Source organism: Spermophilus citellus (genome assembly GCF_964194105.1).
Source record: "Spermophilus citellus genome assembly, chromosome: 13".
In the NCBI taxonomy this organism is placed as follows: domain Eukaryota; kingdom Metazoa; phylum Chordata; class Mammalia; order Rodentia; family Sciuridae; genus Spermophilus; species Spermophilus citellus.
In genome coordinates, this window is record NC_138193.1 from 50,843,239 (window position 1) to 50,858,972 (window position 15,734).

Consider the following 15,734-nt stretch of genomic DNA (forward strand, 5'->3'; position numbering starts at 1 on the left):
TAGTGTTTTCACATTGGACATGTTCATAGATTTGGTTACTTTTGAAGAGAAATCACAGCTTTCTGGAACTTCAACATCACACGTAGACTATCCTTAAATAAACTGTTTGGGTTTTTTTGCTTTTTAAGCAAGACTGGGAGTGCACTCTGTCCTACTGACCACCTTTCAAACTGAGATAAACACCTGAATTGATTTTGGAGACTGGTGGTGAACCATTCTGGAGATACGATGGATAACTGCCATCCTTAGATAACCTCAATCACTGTGAATAGGTTCCTATTAGTTTTCCTTTTTAAGGACTACTTAGTTTCCAAATTTTGAAGTACATAATGGCATTTACGTGCTATTACAATTTTATATTAAACTTTTTTAAAACTTGTTTTAGTCAGCTATTTCATTGCTGTGACTAAAAGATCTGACCAGAACAATTTTAGGGGAGGAAAAGTTTATTTGAGGGCTCACGATTTCAGAGCTCTTAGTCCATAGAAGGCCAGCTCCATTCCTCAGGGCTTGAGTTGAGGCAGAACATCACGGCAGGAGAGTGTGACAGAGCTGCTTAGCTCATCACAATCAGGAAGCAGAGAGAGAGAGAAGATCTCCGCTTGCCAGATACAAAATATATACCCCATAGCCACGCCCCCAATTAATCACCTCCTCCATCCACACCCTACCTGCCTCCAGTTACCACCCAGTTAATCCCATCAGGGATTAAATCACTGGTTAGGTTAAGACTCTCACATTTCTCCTCTGAATCTTCTTGCATTGTCTCACACATGAGCTTTTTGGGGACACCTCACATCCAAACTTCTTAAGAGTGAATCATTTTTCTTAGTACGGGCTGTAAGATCTTGTTATTTAAAGTGTGGCCCTCAAGAAACAGCCTTTGGCTTCCCCAAAAGCTTGTTAGAAATGAAGAATCTCAGGTCCTTTCACAGAACAGCTTAATCAGCATCTCTATGTTCACATGATTCCCAGGTGGTTTCTAGGGGTTTGGGCCATAATCCCTGCCGAAGTTTGAAAATGGAATGTCCCCCAAAGGACCATGTGTAAGAGGCTTGGACTCCAGCTGGTGGCACTCTTAAGAGGTGGAAATTTCTTCTGAATTACATGCAAAGTCTCAGTAATCCATCATCAAATTTAGTATGGTCAACTAATGAAATCAACTAAGACCTATCAAGCCCATGATAAGAGGCCAGCCTATGCAAAAGAAACCTAAAACTCCCTCTTCTCATAATCCAATCATCAAACAGATTCTCCCCCCACCCCAATCCCATGCAGAAGCAGATCTGAGTTTCTTTCCTGACCTACTTGATAGTTAGCTCTACAATAAAGCTTTTTCTTTTTGCAAAAACCCTGTTCCTTTGAATTGGCTTCAGTAAGCCTCAGAAGCAAGCCCTTGGGGTTTGGTGCTCTGATTTTGTTCAAAGTAAGACATGGAAACCACCAGATTTGCAATATGATTGTAAAGCAAACATTACAGTAATTTACTTTCTTATTCTAATAACAAAATGTTGGATGACTGTGGAAGGTTTTTGAACAGAGGCAGCAGCTGGAGAAACACAATGTTGGGGAAAGGTAGCATGAACGGCAGGGTCCTTAATCAGAACAGTCACAGCAAAAATATGGAAGCTGAGAGGCTGAAATTACCAAGAGTTGCCCTTAGATGGAAAGATGCACAGTAGGGACTCCTAAAAATTGGGTACAATTCTACCATCTTCAAAAGTTAAGAGGTAATGCTTTGACAAGATTCTCCGGAAACCCCCTCTCCTACCCCAATAAATTGAGCTCACAAAGAAGTGAGTTGTCTCCTCTTGGTAGGCCCACTCTTGGTTTAACAATCTCTGTCGTTAAGGGGCTCTGACCCAGGAAACACGGTTCAGGCCTGTTGAAAGAAGATGCAAGATGTACTTAGGACAATAGACAAGCTTTATTCAGTGGTGGCCACAGCCTCCAGTCTCCAGCTTCAGCTCCAGCTCCCAGTCAGTTCCATTTTAAACCTCATTTTGCCCCCATTTGTCCCCATTGGCCCCCAAGTCTTTTCCATAGGCCCTTTTTATATGCAGGCCAAACAAAGAAGGCACAAGGCCAACAGATTACATAAGGGGGCTCATGCCCACAAGTTAATGTTTGATCTTGAGTATATACACTGAATTAGAGTATTTCTGGCCTTGCTAACTACAACATAGCCAGGTCCCAGCCCTGGCTACACACTAAAACCATAACAGCACACGAGAAGCCTTGGGGAAGGAGCTTAACCACAGCCATTTGGGGCCTGCCCCAACAACGTCTTTCCCCTTCTTCTGTCCCTTCTAATAAACTTTGCTATACTTTTACTAAGTTTTGTGTACTGCTTGAAGTCCTCTCTTACAAGAGCCGAGGACACAGCACAATTTCTGGTAAGACATCTCAAGTATCGTCCCTGTTATCACAAATTTGCCTCAACAGTTTATCTTTGTTCATCTGAGTGATGCTTTTTTTTTTTTTTAAACAATATACCCTTTATTTTGAAGTCCCTTCACTTAAAAGCAATCATGTTTGCTGTTTGCTTCTCTGTGTACTTATTTTATTTATTTATTTATTTATTTTGGTCAAATCAGCTCTGGATTTTTTTTTTATTAGCTACACATGACATTACAATGATCTTGGCAATTCATACATTTGAATCAATTGCATTATGATTGCTGTGAACTTATTTTTAATGTGAAGAGTTCGCTGCTTAGCTTTCACTGGCATCTCCCAGTCCAACACATGCACTCTTGCCGGTTTTTAAATCTTGGTTTAGAGAGCTTTCTCTGGAAAAAGACAAGGACCCCCACTGCAGTCCAAGACGGCTAGTACAGTGCCTGGTTCCTGGATGGGACCTGCACAGAGAGAGCACGTGAGGCTGCTCTTCGTGGGACTCAGGCCTGAGAGGCTGCAGGGAATCCCTGGTCTACAGATCGCACACTCAGGTTTGGCCTGGGCAATCCCGCGTCTGGGCCTGCCGAGTTCGTCGCGCAGACCTACGCCAGCACACTACGCATGCGTAGAGCGAAGCGCGAGTTGACTGGCGGCGCGGACGCGCGCTCGGGGCAGCAGGAGAAGCGGGAGTGCGCGCCGCCGTGGACGCCGAAAACCCAGTTTGGCGTGAACGGAAAGTGAACGTGCGCGCGGAGATCCGGCCTGGAGTATGGCTCACAGGCCCAGACGGACTTTCCGGCAGCGCCAAGCTCAGTCCAGCGACAGCGATGACGCCGAGGATCCGTCAGCTGAATCCGGGGCGCCCAGGGAGCCGTCGGCGCCGGGCCCGCAGGAGGAAGGCCCGCCCTCTGGAGGAGCCCGCGCGGAGGTGGCGGAACTGCCCCGCCGGGCCCGAGGTCCTCGGGGCCGGGGCCGGGTCTGGGCGAGTTCCCGGCGCGTCCCCGGAGTCGCTCCTCGCGCGGACAGCTCAGGGGGCCAAGGTGAAGAGGGGGGGAAACCGTGGGCTCCCGAGGTGACGCGTGGGGCGGGAAGAGGTCGCGGGGTCTTCTCTAGGGGTTCCTAGGACCTGCTGCTGACCAGCAGCCACTTTTGAGTCGCTTCCCTTCCACCGCAAGCCCACTGCCTGCATTTACGTACCTCGCTCCTTGGGATGGACGTTTAAAAGAAATCTTGTTCATTTTAGTGGTTCCTCTTTGCACTATCAGATGACCCTCCCCATTTACAGCTGTAATACAGTTATTAATGTTTATGAAGAATACACATCGTCCCAAAGGAGTTAAATCCTAATGCTGTTAGGTAGAAGTTGTATGTACCTTTTGGAAACTTGCTCACTTGTTCTTTTAAAGGATACTTAAAAACAGCACATTAAAATAATCAAGTGACAAGGTTTGAAACATTCTCTCTTGCTTGTCTTCGTCTATCATCAGTTATTTACAAAAACAGATTAAAAGTAATATATGTGACTATCATAAAGAAATTGATAACACTGGACTGTACAAGTAATGGTATTAATTCAAAATGACTACATTGTATTTATCTTTGACTTACAGGGGATCTATCTCAGGTGCTGGTGCATAGGCAAGCTTTACCAGTGAGCTACATGATCCTCTCCCCACGTTTTAAAAATTAATTTATCTAGGTATTTATTTTTGAAACAGGGTCTCTCTGAATTCCCCAGGCTGGCCTGAACCTGCAATCCTCCTGCCTCAGCCTCCAGAGTAGCTGGGATTACAGATGTGTGCCACCGTCTGGCTTGAGTTCTTAAATAAAAGTTTCCAGCATCTTTATAATTTTTACATAAAATGTATTGGTCTAAGTTTAGAGTTTAACAAGGAATACAGTTTGGGGGCCCAGAATTTTCTCCCCACTATTGTTAGTCCCATTAAAGTGATCTTAGTGATTTTGTATGTACTTATTTATTTACAAAGAAAAGTTATACAAGCTTATGGTATACAACATGATTTGAAATATGTATATGCTGTGGGATGGCTAAACTGACCTAATTAACTTATGCATTATCCCCCCCCCTTTTTTTTTTTCTGGTGAGAACACTTACAATTTCTCAGCAGTTTCAAGTACAGTATACAGTATGTTGCAGTACAAATTGTTATAATTACCATCTTGTACAGTAGATCTGTTAAACTTATATTTCTAACTAAAATTTTGTATCCTTTGAGCTGAACAAGGTGGCTCATGCCTGTAATCCCAGTTACTGGGGAGACTGAGGTAGGAGGATTGTAAATTTGAAGCCAGCCTGGACAATTTAGTGAAATTCTATATCATATTTTTAAAAAGGTTTGGAATATAACTCAGTGGTAGAGTACTCCTAGGTATAAACCCTAGTACCTCAAAATTAATAAGATAAAATTATATATCTACTATGTTCTACTCTTCTATGATTTCCAGTCAACGTTTAGATTCCACATATAAATGAGGTATTGCCACATTTGTCTTTTTTGTGTTTGGTTTATTTCACTTAACATAATGTCTTTCAGTTTCATGATCTTAGTCATTGTTATGACCTCCTTATCTAAAGTTTTGATGACCTTTTTTTAATTTGTACCCTAAAATATGGTTAAACTTGTAGGGAGAATTGAGGATAAGAGTTGCCTTTTCTCCATTCCTTAGTACTCTCACCGATAATAGCATTTATCTTATAGAATTATGAATATTAAATCATGTGAAACAGGTTTCAGTGTGTCTAGCACATAGTAAATTATATTTTTGGTTTTTTTTCTATTTACTACCACTGTTTTTCTGTTCAAAATATTACTTTAATTTTTGTCCTTTTATTTTCCTTCAATGTTCCTGTCCCTTTTCTCATTGTGTCCTTTTAGAAATATTAAATGTATAGATAATGCAAGTAGGGTAAGTCTTTGTATATTTGTTAGATCATTCAGTTGTTTCAGAAAGACTGGAAGGTAGAGAAAGATTTGTATGTCTGCTTTAAATAAATGGAATAGGATTAAAATGCTGTATTAATTGTTGATTCCCATATTTTTATTTTTTTGTGTGTGTATTAAAAAAAAATGTCCTGTTAGAATCCAGAACAGCTGATCTTTCAACAGATGAAGAAGGTGGAGCACATCATTCCTCAGGCAGTAATGATGATCACAGTTCATCTTCTGACAGCTTTAGCTCTCTGGAAGAAAAAGAATCTTCATCAATAGGTTTGTAATTTTTTGTAATTTTAGTTAAAACTTTATTCAATAAATATTTATATGCAAACATATATAATAATAAATCTTAAAATGAGAAGTGCTTCTTTATTAACTCTATCAATTAGTATCCCTGTAGCCTTGCAACCTTTTCTTATCCAAATCCACAAGATAGAGAAGTATTAAGTAAGAAAGCCAAATTAAGAATTGACACCTGGTAAACAATTAAAACTCTACATAGGTTCTAGATACAGCACTTGCAACAGAATTTTCTGTTATGATGGAAAAATTCTATACCCTCATTATTCAGTACAGTAGCCATTAGTTACATGTGGCTGTCGAGCTCTTGAAATGTGGCTAGTGCAAAATTTAATTTAGTTAAATTTATGGTCATTTGTGACTGGTGTTTGTTATAGTGAACTGTGCTGCTATAGAAATGGTGGATTAAAGGTGTAATGGATGGAGCTGGGGTTATAGCTCAATAGTGGAGCACTTGCCTAGCATTTGTGAGGACTGGGTTCGATCCTCAGCACCACATAAAAATAAATAAAAAAAATAAATATTGTGTCCATCTACAACTAAAGAAATTTTTTAAAAAGTATAATGTAGTGGATATAAAGCATTGGAACACTCACTACCTAAGGAGAAGTCAGTTTTAGAAATATGTGGAATAGGTTTTAATGGTCATAGTAATTGAGGTATTGTTATCATGTAGTGCCCCAGAGGCACGAGATGATAAATATCCTATGGAGAGTAGGACAGTTCAGCACAGTGAATAATTGTCCTTCTCCCCAATGCCCCATTGAGAAAAACTGATGAGAAGTTGAAAACTGACTTTGTGAGGAGCACTTGGAAGTGGAAGGCATGTACTGTTTGGAGAAGAGAAGATGGAGGAATGTGATGATTTGAAGGACTTGTGTGGCAGGAGTGCATTTGTTTCATGTTCTGGTAGACTATGAGAGTGAACCAATAATGGAATATCTGCCTTGAAATATTCCCTGCTTGCTTACCCAAGGGAGATGCTAGTTGACCTCTGCATCTTAGATAATTGTGTGTCAGGTGGAATGGTGTATGTGATAATTATTTAAAGAGTTTTCTTTAACAACATGATGTTAACTTTATGCATTCATCCTGTGTCTGCCCAGCATCCGCTTTGTGGAACCCATTGAGATAGATGTAGGGTATAGAGAAACAGGACAGATAGAATATTTTTCTCTTCTTTGAACTTCTACTTCTTTATTGTAGCTTGAGAAATGGCTCTATGTAGTACTTGTATCTTACCAGTGAGTTTCATTACTTGGAATTTATTATTTAAACCCTACCAAGTTATTTGTAGGTGAATTGCTTGCAACCCACGTTCTTCTGTTTCCATATTCAAACACTTCAATATTCAAACCTTAATGTATTATCTTCTGGCTACATATTAAATTTCCCAAGAAGGCTATAAAAACAAACTACAGCTGAGCCCTATCTCAGATCAACTGAATCTGGGGGGTCTGAGCACCAGTAGTTTATCAAGCTTCTCAGATGATTCTCATGTGTAGCCAGGGTTGGCAATTTCTCAAGTAACATGCGTTGAATCTTAATTCTACCTTAGATTATATTAGCTTGTACTTCTCAGCTTTAAAGAGATGTCATCTTGTCTTCACTCACATTACAATAAAAGCATTAAATCAAACAAAAAGTACAGAGTTCTCAAGCAGGTCCTGTTGACTTTATAATCAACATTTTTCTTTTTTTAGTAATTATTCATCTAGTAAAGAATTCAGTGAACTATTTGGTTTATCTCATATAACATTGTCTACAAGGAAGGAATCAACCTGTTAAATCCTTTGTGAGGATATAGAAACATCTAACCTTTATCATTCCCCCATAGCAGTCTATAAACAAATACTAGTCTGTAAAAATGCAATCACTTGATTTTCTGTCACTCATTCTCAGTGAATATTTATTGATTTCTAGTCATCACCTTGTATGTTTCATAATTGATTCAAGCACTTTTTATTTTCTCTGGGACTAATGTCAGTCAGTCTGGTCTGTAATTATAGACTGATCTGTAGTTACTGAAATCTATCATTTTTGTTGTTATTTCAGACATAAAAGCATTTGTACACCTCTGAGCCAGTGATATGTTTTCTTTCTAAAAAATTTGGATCAAATTTATGGGAAAGATTTAGAAAATTCTACTTGAGCCTTAGGGACTTGTCATTTCTAATATTCTGAAGTGCTTAGAATGAGGAGGATTTCTATTGCCATTTTGGTGGCACACACCTGTAATCCCAACATCTCTGGAGGCTGAGGCAGGAGGATAAAAAGTTCAAAACCAGCCTCAGCACCTTTTTGTGGTGGGGTGGGGGGTACTAGGGGATTGAACTCAGAGGCACTCAACCACTGAGCCACATCCCCAGCCTTATTTTGTATTTTATTTAGAGATAGTGAGTTGGCTTTGAACTCGCAATCCTCCTGCTTCAGCCTCTGGAACTGCTGGGATTACAGGCATGAGCCATATCTCCCAGCCAGCCTCAGAAACTTAACGAGGCCCCAAGAAACTTAGAGTCCTTGTCTCAAAAGGGGCTGAGGATATCGCTCAGTATTTAAGAGCCCTGGGTTTAATTCCTAATACCAAAAAAAAAAAATAAAAAGCCATTTTTTTCTAGAATATAAAGATAACTTAGATCACCATGCATGAAGAAACCTGTTCTGAATTGGAAGAGTTCATATTAATGTAGTTTCAAAAAAAGTAAGATAAGCCTCTATTAAAAGTTATTATCATTTAATCAGGTTGAAAAATACTTCCTTTATACTTTTTAACTTCTTACATTAATGTAGGTGGGACTCACCCCCAGAACTCTAGTCTGGTTTGACTTTGCACCAATTGTGTTGTGTTTCTTCTTTGTATTGATGTCCACAGGGGAGGAGGTCATTTCTTTCTTATTTGGTAAGATCTGAAATCAACCTTTCTAACTCCTACAGTTCTTGAACTCAGGAACTTGATACTCATCCTTTCCATAGCCCTGCCCTAACATTCAGAGTTTTCAAAAGGGAAAATAACTAGCTCTCATCAAAAAGTTATCAAAACCTGATGAGTAAGAGACTTAAAAGATAAAATGAAATGGTTTGAGTGTATTTCCTGATACTTTTAAATTGAGTTAATTTCTCTAAATTACATTTAATCTAGAAAATTAATTTTCTTCCTTTACTGATATAGATTTGAGCCATTTTTTAAAATAATGCATATATAAAAATAGAGAAAAATTTAAGAACATAGTGCTGTTTTTCTTTGTTTAATGTGAGAAATATGTATTTCTGTTGGTGTTTGTGGTTTTCATTGTACTCTTCTTTTTTCCTTTCAGTTAGGATCCCTGATGCAGCTTTTATTCAGGCAGCCCGCAGAAAACGTGAATTGGCCAGGGCCCAAGATGACTATATTTCTTTGGATGTAAAACATAACTCCACCTCTCCTGATACAAAGAGGAATAGTGATGAGGATCCTGAGAGTGAGCCTGATGACTATGAGAAGAGAATACCATTTACCCCAAAGCCTCAGACACTTAGACAAAGAATGACTGAAGAAACAAGTATATATTTAATTTATTTACCATTCTATGAATTTTAAGGCATTTTTCCTTATAATATTTTATGATAAAATTTCCATAAAAACATAATGTAGTGTTTCACATGATAAAGAGTGTTAATGTTGGCTTTTATTTACTATCAAATTACTATCATTTAGTCCATTACATTATAGCCTCTAAAAGATGTTTCTGTGTCAAAATATTATAATTAAAGGGTATGTGTAATAATGTTTACTAAGCCTGTACCCTACATACTTTTTGGCGGGTTGAAGAAATTATGTAGTATCTTAATTTTGAAACACAGGAAGCTATCGTTTTCACCTCTATAAAATTTTTGTTTGTAAATATGGAAGATTCTACAGAGATTTTAGATGTCATATTAACATCTTCCCTACTTTAATAAAAAGGTTTCTTGATGGGACAGTTGGGTGACATGAGTACAGATTCTGGAGTCAGTTTGCTGGATTTAAGCTTCATCGTGGTCCTCAGACAAAGTATATAACACCACCATGCCCACTACTATTGCAAGTTTTCTCATTTGTAAAATGAAGGCAACAGTGGCACCTTCTTCCCAAATTATAATGAAGAATAAACATATAAAGTGCTAAGTCAGTGTATAATACACCCCAGAAATGTTGACTGTTACAACTGGAATTGGAAAATTACTGAGTGTTTATGTGTGACTTTTTTGTTGTTGTTTGTTGTTATTGTTTTTTAATTTTTTTAGCAAGTAGAAATGAAGAAACAAGTGAAGACAGTCAAGAAGATAAAAATCAAGATATTTGGGAACAGCAACAAATGAGGAAAGCAGTTAAAATCACAGAGGTAATAATTTTTATATCATATATTATTATATTCCTGTGCCTACTGTAACGAATTACCATAAACATGGTAACTGAAAACAACAGAAAATTTATTCTCTTACATTATTGAGGCCAGAAATCTGAAATCAAGATGCTGACAGGGCTGTACTCCTTCTAAATGCCCCATAGGAGAATCCTTCCTTATCTTTTCCAGCTTCTAGTTGTTCTAGGTTTTCTTTTAAGTTGTGACTGAATGACTCCTTCCCCTGCCTTTACTGTCACTTCCCCTCTCAGTGTCTCTAATTTTTGTTTCCTATAAGGACACTTGTCTACATTTAGGGCTCACCCAGGTTATCCAGGATGATTTTGTCTCAAGTTCCTTCACTTAGCTACAACCACAAAGACCCTTATTCCAAATAAGGTCATATTTGTACATTCCAGTGGATAAGACATGGATATTCACCATGCAGCCCACTACACCATAAATATCATGTCCTTTTCCACTGTTTTAAATACCTTACACTTGAAATGACCATATTTTTTAATTCTTAATTTTCTAGTAACTTACAGTGTATATTACATAACACAGGTGTTTAAAAGTTAAACTCAATACATATAATGAGGTTTAAAATAAAACTGAAAAGAAAAAAAGAACTGAGGGTTTATTTCAGTGGGAGATTTCTTGCCTAAAATGCACAAGGTCTGAGTTAAATCCCTAACACTACAAAAATTTTTTAAAAATAAAATTTCACTTGGGATCAAAAGTCTTGAATTTTGTTTCTGACCTTAATACTAGAATATAATCCCCATGAGGTCAAGAATTGTTAATAATTTTGTTCAGAGTTGTATCCAATAACACCTAATATGGGTGCTCAGTAAATATTGAAAGAACTTGAGTAAAACACTTGATTTCTATAAGTTTCAAGGTTGTTTACATTAATAATAAAGAGAATGATAATGATATTAAACACCTGACTAGGTGACTGTAAGGTTCAAAATTATAACAAGTCAAAAGTGCTTATAAACACTATAGTAATATACATATAAAAGGTTTTATATTTGAATCTTTTTGATAAGAATTCTTTAAGAGGCTGTTATTTGTTATTTTAAGTTAGAAAGTTTTATTATAAGATTTCCATTTATTTTAATACTAAAAAGCTAACTAAAGCTAAACCTGTGATTGTAATTTTGGAATTTCTGACCCAAGAAATGATTTAGCAGATGGTTTTTAACAATTGTAATAGGCTCTGATGTTTTTCCTTACTTTTTTGGTAAAAGTCAGTGTAACAACATCATTAAAAACATACTTCAAGAAGAAACATGCCACAGTCCTTACTCCACCTGCTCAAAGTTGCATAATTCCTTTGTATTTGATATGCTTTTTTTTTCCCCCTCAAATTGATTGCTATTATATTGTCCAGCAGAGGTTCCAAAACTGATGCATTCAAGAAGCCCTTAGTATCTCAGTACTTTTATCATGGTGATCCTGAGTCAAAAGATTTCCAAACAATTCCATTTATTAAATAGTTAAGTCCAAATTTAACAAGATTTATATGCTAACAACTTACCCATTTGAAAAGAATAATACAGGTAAATTGAAGAAAAATCTTTTTATTTCATTTTTTAATAACCACAGTTATTTACTGATAGATTGTGTGCACCTGTTTGACACTGCATGTCTTCTCAAACCTTGAAATCATATTGGTCACTGCCTCTCTTTTCCATACTGATCTTCAATACTTGCTTTTTTTCATAGTATCCTCCTAAAACCCAGCTCCACAAATATGACTTCATCAAAAGGAATATCGTATAGTCTGATGTTGCAAACTGTGAACTAATTAGAGCTAGAAGTTCAAAAGATGCCGAGTGTTGCTGTTTCCCTAGAAATTTTAAAATATTTCACCTTACCTCTTTGAATTCTCTGGGATTCCTTCACATACTTTGGGAACTAGAGTCTTCCTACAGTTTTAATTTACGATTTATTTGTTTTGTTTTGGGTGCTAAGGATTGAACACAGGGATACTTTACCACTGAGCTATGTTCCTGTTCCTTTTTATTTTTTAATTTGAACCTTGAGAGCTTGTTTGGAGGTTCTAGCAGGGGAGTGCAGCTACTTGTTATACGCTTGACAGAAGAACGATCCTCCTCTGTCGAGGAAGATCATCCTCTTCCACTGAGTGCACAGCTTCTGGAGGGATGCACATGGAGTGGTCAGGGAGGAAGGGGACACCCACCTTGTCAATCAGATCAACTGAATCAGCTGTGGAGATCAATGGGGTAACAGGTGTCATAGCCAGATCATACTCAACATCTTTATTTTTTAATTTGAGACAGCTTCTCACTCAGTTGCTGAGACTGGCTTTGAACTTGTCCTCCTGTCTTAGCCTCCTGTCCCTAGCATTACAGGTGTAGATCTCTATACCCTGCTGAATTGTCATTTCTTTGATTAACATACAAATGTCTTCTCCTTCTTCAACGCAGTTATAATATTAACTAATTTTATTAGCTTTGTGAGATTTAGTGGAGTCAATGAATAATTATTGTAACCATTCTTTATTTTGGTCAACATTTTAGATTATTTGCAATATGAATTACTTTCCTATTAGTAAATAATAATCAGTGAATATTTGATTTCTTTTGTTTAGAGGTGTGGTTTTCAACTATTTCCTTAAGATAGTTGCCCAAAAAAAAGATGAACGTTTTTATGTATATTTTCTCTAAAGAAACTTAACTCAATTTATAATTGCATTGATATTAGAATGTTTCACCAGTTTTGCCAGCTTTAGATGCAACTATCATTGGCAAAAATGCAATTTCTTATTTATTTGATTAGCATTTTTATTACTAATGCAGGTGCATTTATTGGTTTCTTATTGAAGATTTACTACATGCTCATATCACTTTCCTGTGATAGTCACCACAAATTTGGTGGTTTACAATAACAGAAGTTTGTCCTCCCACCATACTGAAGAACAGAAGTCCAAAATCAAGGTGTTAGTAGCCATACATTTCTTCCAGAGGCTCTAGAAGAGAATCTACTTCTTCACTCTTCTAGGTTATAGTTGGTATTCTTTGGCTTGTGGCCACATCTTGGCCATCTTTATCTCCTCTTATGTCCCCGGACTCCTTCCTTTGATATGTCCTCTCTTTGATAAGGATACAAGGAACTGCCCTCTGCATAATCCAGGATAAATACCTGCTTTGAAAATCCTTAATTTAATCACATCTTTTGTCATATTATTTACATGAATGTGAGAACATATTTTATAGGGTCTCCATTAGCTAACTACAGCCACTTAGAATGATGTACAATCTTTGCAAGAAGAGAGATCGCTAAACAAAATGATTACAATGAACTCTTTATAGGTTCTCCCAGAACTCACTGCAGGGAATAGCACAAAGAAGCAAGGGATGTTTAGATTTATGGAATGGTGAATAAATAGGGAAGTTTGGAAAAGTCTCCCTAAAAGTGGTGATATTTAAAATTGGATTATTGAAAGGTATTATGTAAGGGATTTGAAACTGAAGTGTCAGGAATGTTTGGGGATTTGCAGCTGAGTTGGATATGAGTGGGAGACTTGGTGAAAATTGATGAGAACTGATGGTGCTTCATGGAAAATATAAAGAATAATTAAGCTAATGACTTGGCTAAATATCTGGTCCACTTCTTCACATGTCCTAGTTTCAACCAAAGACTCTTCAGAACCCTTTGAACATTTTAAGCATAGTGGTGATGAGCTGTGATTAGCCAGAGGATACTAGTACATACCTGGATATCTATATTATAAAATGTGTTAGCTAAAGATGCATTTGTATGAGCCTTCTGTTACTGTAAGAAATACCTGAGATAATCAATTTATAAAGAAAAAAAGGTTATTTTGGCTCACAGTTTTGAAGGTTTCCATTCACAACCAGATGACCCCATTGCTTTGAGCTTATGAAGACAGTACATTATCATGGGATCACATGGTAGCAGAGGACGCCCAAGATGGCTAGAAAGTGAAAAAGAGAAGAGGAAGTACGTGGTCCCAATATCCCTTTCAAGGGGCATGCCTCCAGTGACCCCTCTTGTTTTCACCAGGTCCCATCTTTTAAAAGCTCCTTTACATCCCAATAATACCACAGGCTGGTAACAAAGCCTTTAACAGGGCCTTTGGGGAACATGTCCCCAAACCATAGCAGCATTTCTGTGCAAATAACAGAAAACCCAAATGACAAATGCCAGAAACAAAAGTTTTTCCTAGTAAACTTCCCCAAACTTCCATTTAACTGGCTGCTTCCATCACATTGTTCTGGTCTACCATGTCATCATTCATGTAGCATTTATCCAAAGACTGTTGCTTCTTTAAAAACCACATGACTTGCTCAGAGTACACTATACTATGAATAAAGGTAGCTTTAAAAACTTTGAGAACTAAACTTCTGGGAAATTTTTGATTTTTAAAATTTGTCTTTTCTAGATTTAATTTTAAAATTTAAAACTGAGAATTTAAAAAACATTTTGTTTTAAAAATAAAAGTTACAAAGGCAGAAAATTTTTGAGCTGGAAGGGACCTTGGTGTATCCAGTCTCCTTTTAAGCTATTAACATTTGTAAAGTAAATGAAATGTTTTTAAAAAATAAATTTTCATATTATTTCTAGGGAAGAGATATAGACCTTTCCCACAGTAGTAAATCTCAAACAGTGAAGAAGTTTGATGCTTCCATTTCATTTCCACCAGTAAATTTAGAAGTTATAAAGAAACAACTAAATAACAGGTGAGTGATACTGATTTTAAAATTTGTATTTGTCTAGACACTTAGTACAGTGAAAAAGCACTATGTTCTTTTTAATTATCAAATATTAATACCAAATAGATTTACAGGACAAAAATACCATTTGTTGACTGCACTAATACACTTGATTTGACTTCTGTTTGTATTCTCAGTCTCTTTGACAGATATGTATTACATAGTTGAAATCAGTAATCCTAAAATTCTGTGTTTTTTTATTTAATAATTATAAGCATTATTCTACATTATTAAATGACCCTTAAGTTTTAAAATATATCATATTTGTCCAAATAATTGACATATCATTAACTATTAGTACATGTATAAGTTTTTAGATATTAAGTTATTTCTGGTTTCTAGGGAATTGACAAACTACCAGTTTCTCCAACTTTTATTAGTAAAGTTTTTTTTGGAACACAGTCATGCTTGTTTATTTACATATTGTCTGTGGCTACTTTTGTCTACAACACAGAGTTAAATAGTTGCAACAGCAGTCATCTAGCCTTTAAAAAGACTAAAATATTTACTCTCTGGCCTTGTACACAAAAAGTTTGCCAACACCTATTCTAAATCAATGTTTCTGAGTTGTTTTTTTGTAGTGTTTTTTTGGATTTTTTTAGGCAGGGAGGTTGGTACTTTGGTTGAAACCAAGGGCAATTAACCACTGAGCCACATCCCCAACCCTTTTTTGTATTTTATTTAGAGACAAGGTCTCACAGAGTTGCTTAGGGCCTCACTAAGTTGCTGAGTCTGGCTTTGAACTTGCAATTTTCCTGCCTCATGCTGGGATTACAGGCATGTACCAGCAGTGCCCAGCTCAAGTGTTTTTTTAATAATGATGTTAAGTGAAATTACTGTCACATATTCAAGATATTTCTGAAATAACTATTATTATTTAATGGCATTCTGATACAATTTCCTTTTTAGAAGAAAACAGCTAGAATGGCTCTTGCTTCTAGACTTGT

At 36.9% G+C, this 15,734-nt stretch overlaps 1 protein-coding gene across 6 annotated transcripts in view; it reads left to right on the plus strand.

Moving 5' to 3' along the window:
• The first annotated feature begins 3,029 nt into the window (after positions 1 to 3,029).
• GCFC2 (GC-rich sequence DNA-binding factor 2) overlaps positions 3,030 to 15,734 on the plus strand; it is a 47,299-nt gene continuing 34,594 nt past the window's right edge. For 3 of the 6 annotated variants that reach the window (XM_081264157.1, XM_081264156.1, XM_081264155.1), the window contains exons 1-5: positions 3,035 to 3,440; positions 5,502 to 5,630; positions 8,972 to 9,196; positions 9,921 to 10,018; positions 14,639 to 14,754. In XM_081264157.1, the coding sequence (XP_081120283.1) occupies positions 3,170 to 3,440; positions 5,502 to 5,630; positions 8,972 to 9,196; positions 9,921 to 10,018; positions 14,639 to 14,754 (839 nt within the window). In that variant the 5' untranslated portion in view covers positions 3,035 to 3,169. Of the gene's footprint in view, positions 3,441 to 5,501; positions 5,631 to 8,971; positions 9,197 to 9,920; positions 10,019 to 14,638; positions 14,755 to 15,734 lie in introns of all 6 variants that reach the window. The other 3 variants (XM_081264152.1, XM_081264153.1, XM_081264154.1) reach the window with 3 other exon arrangements.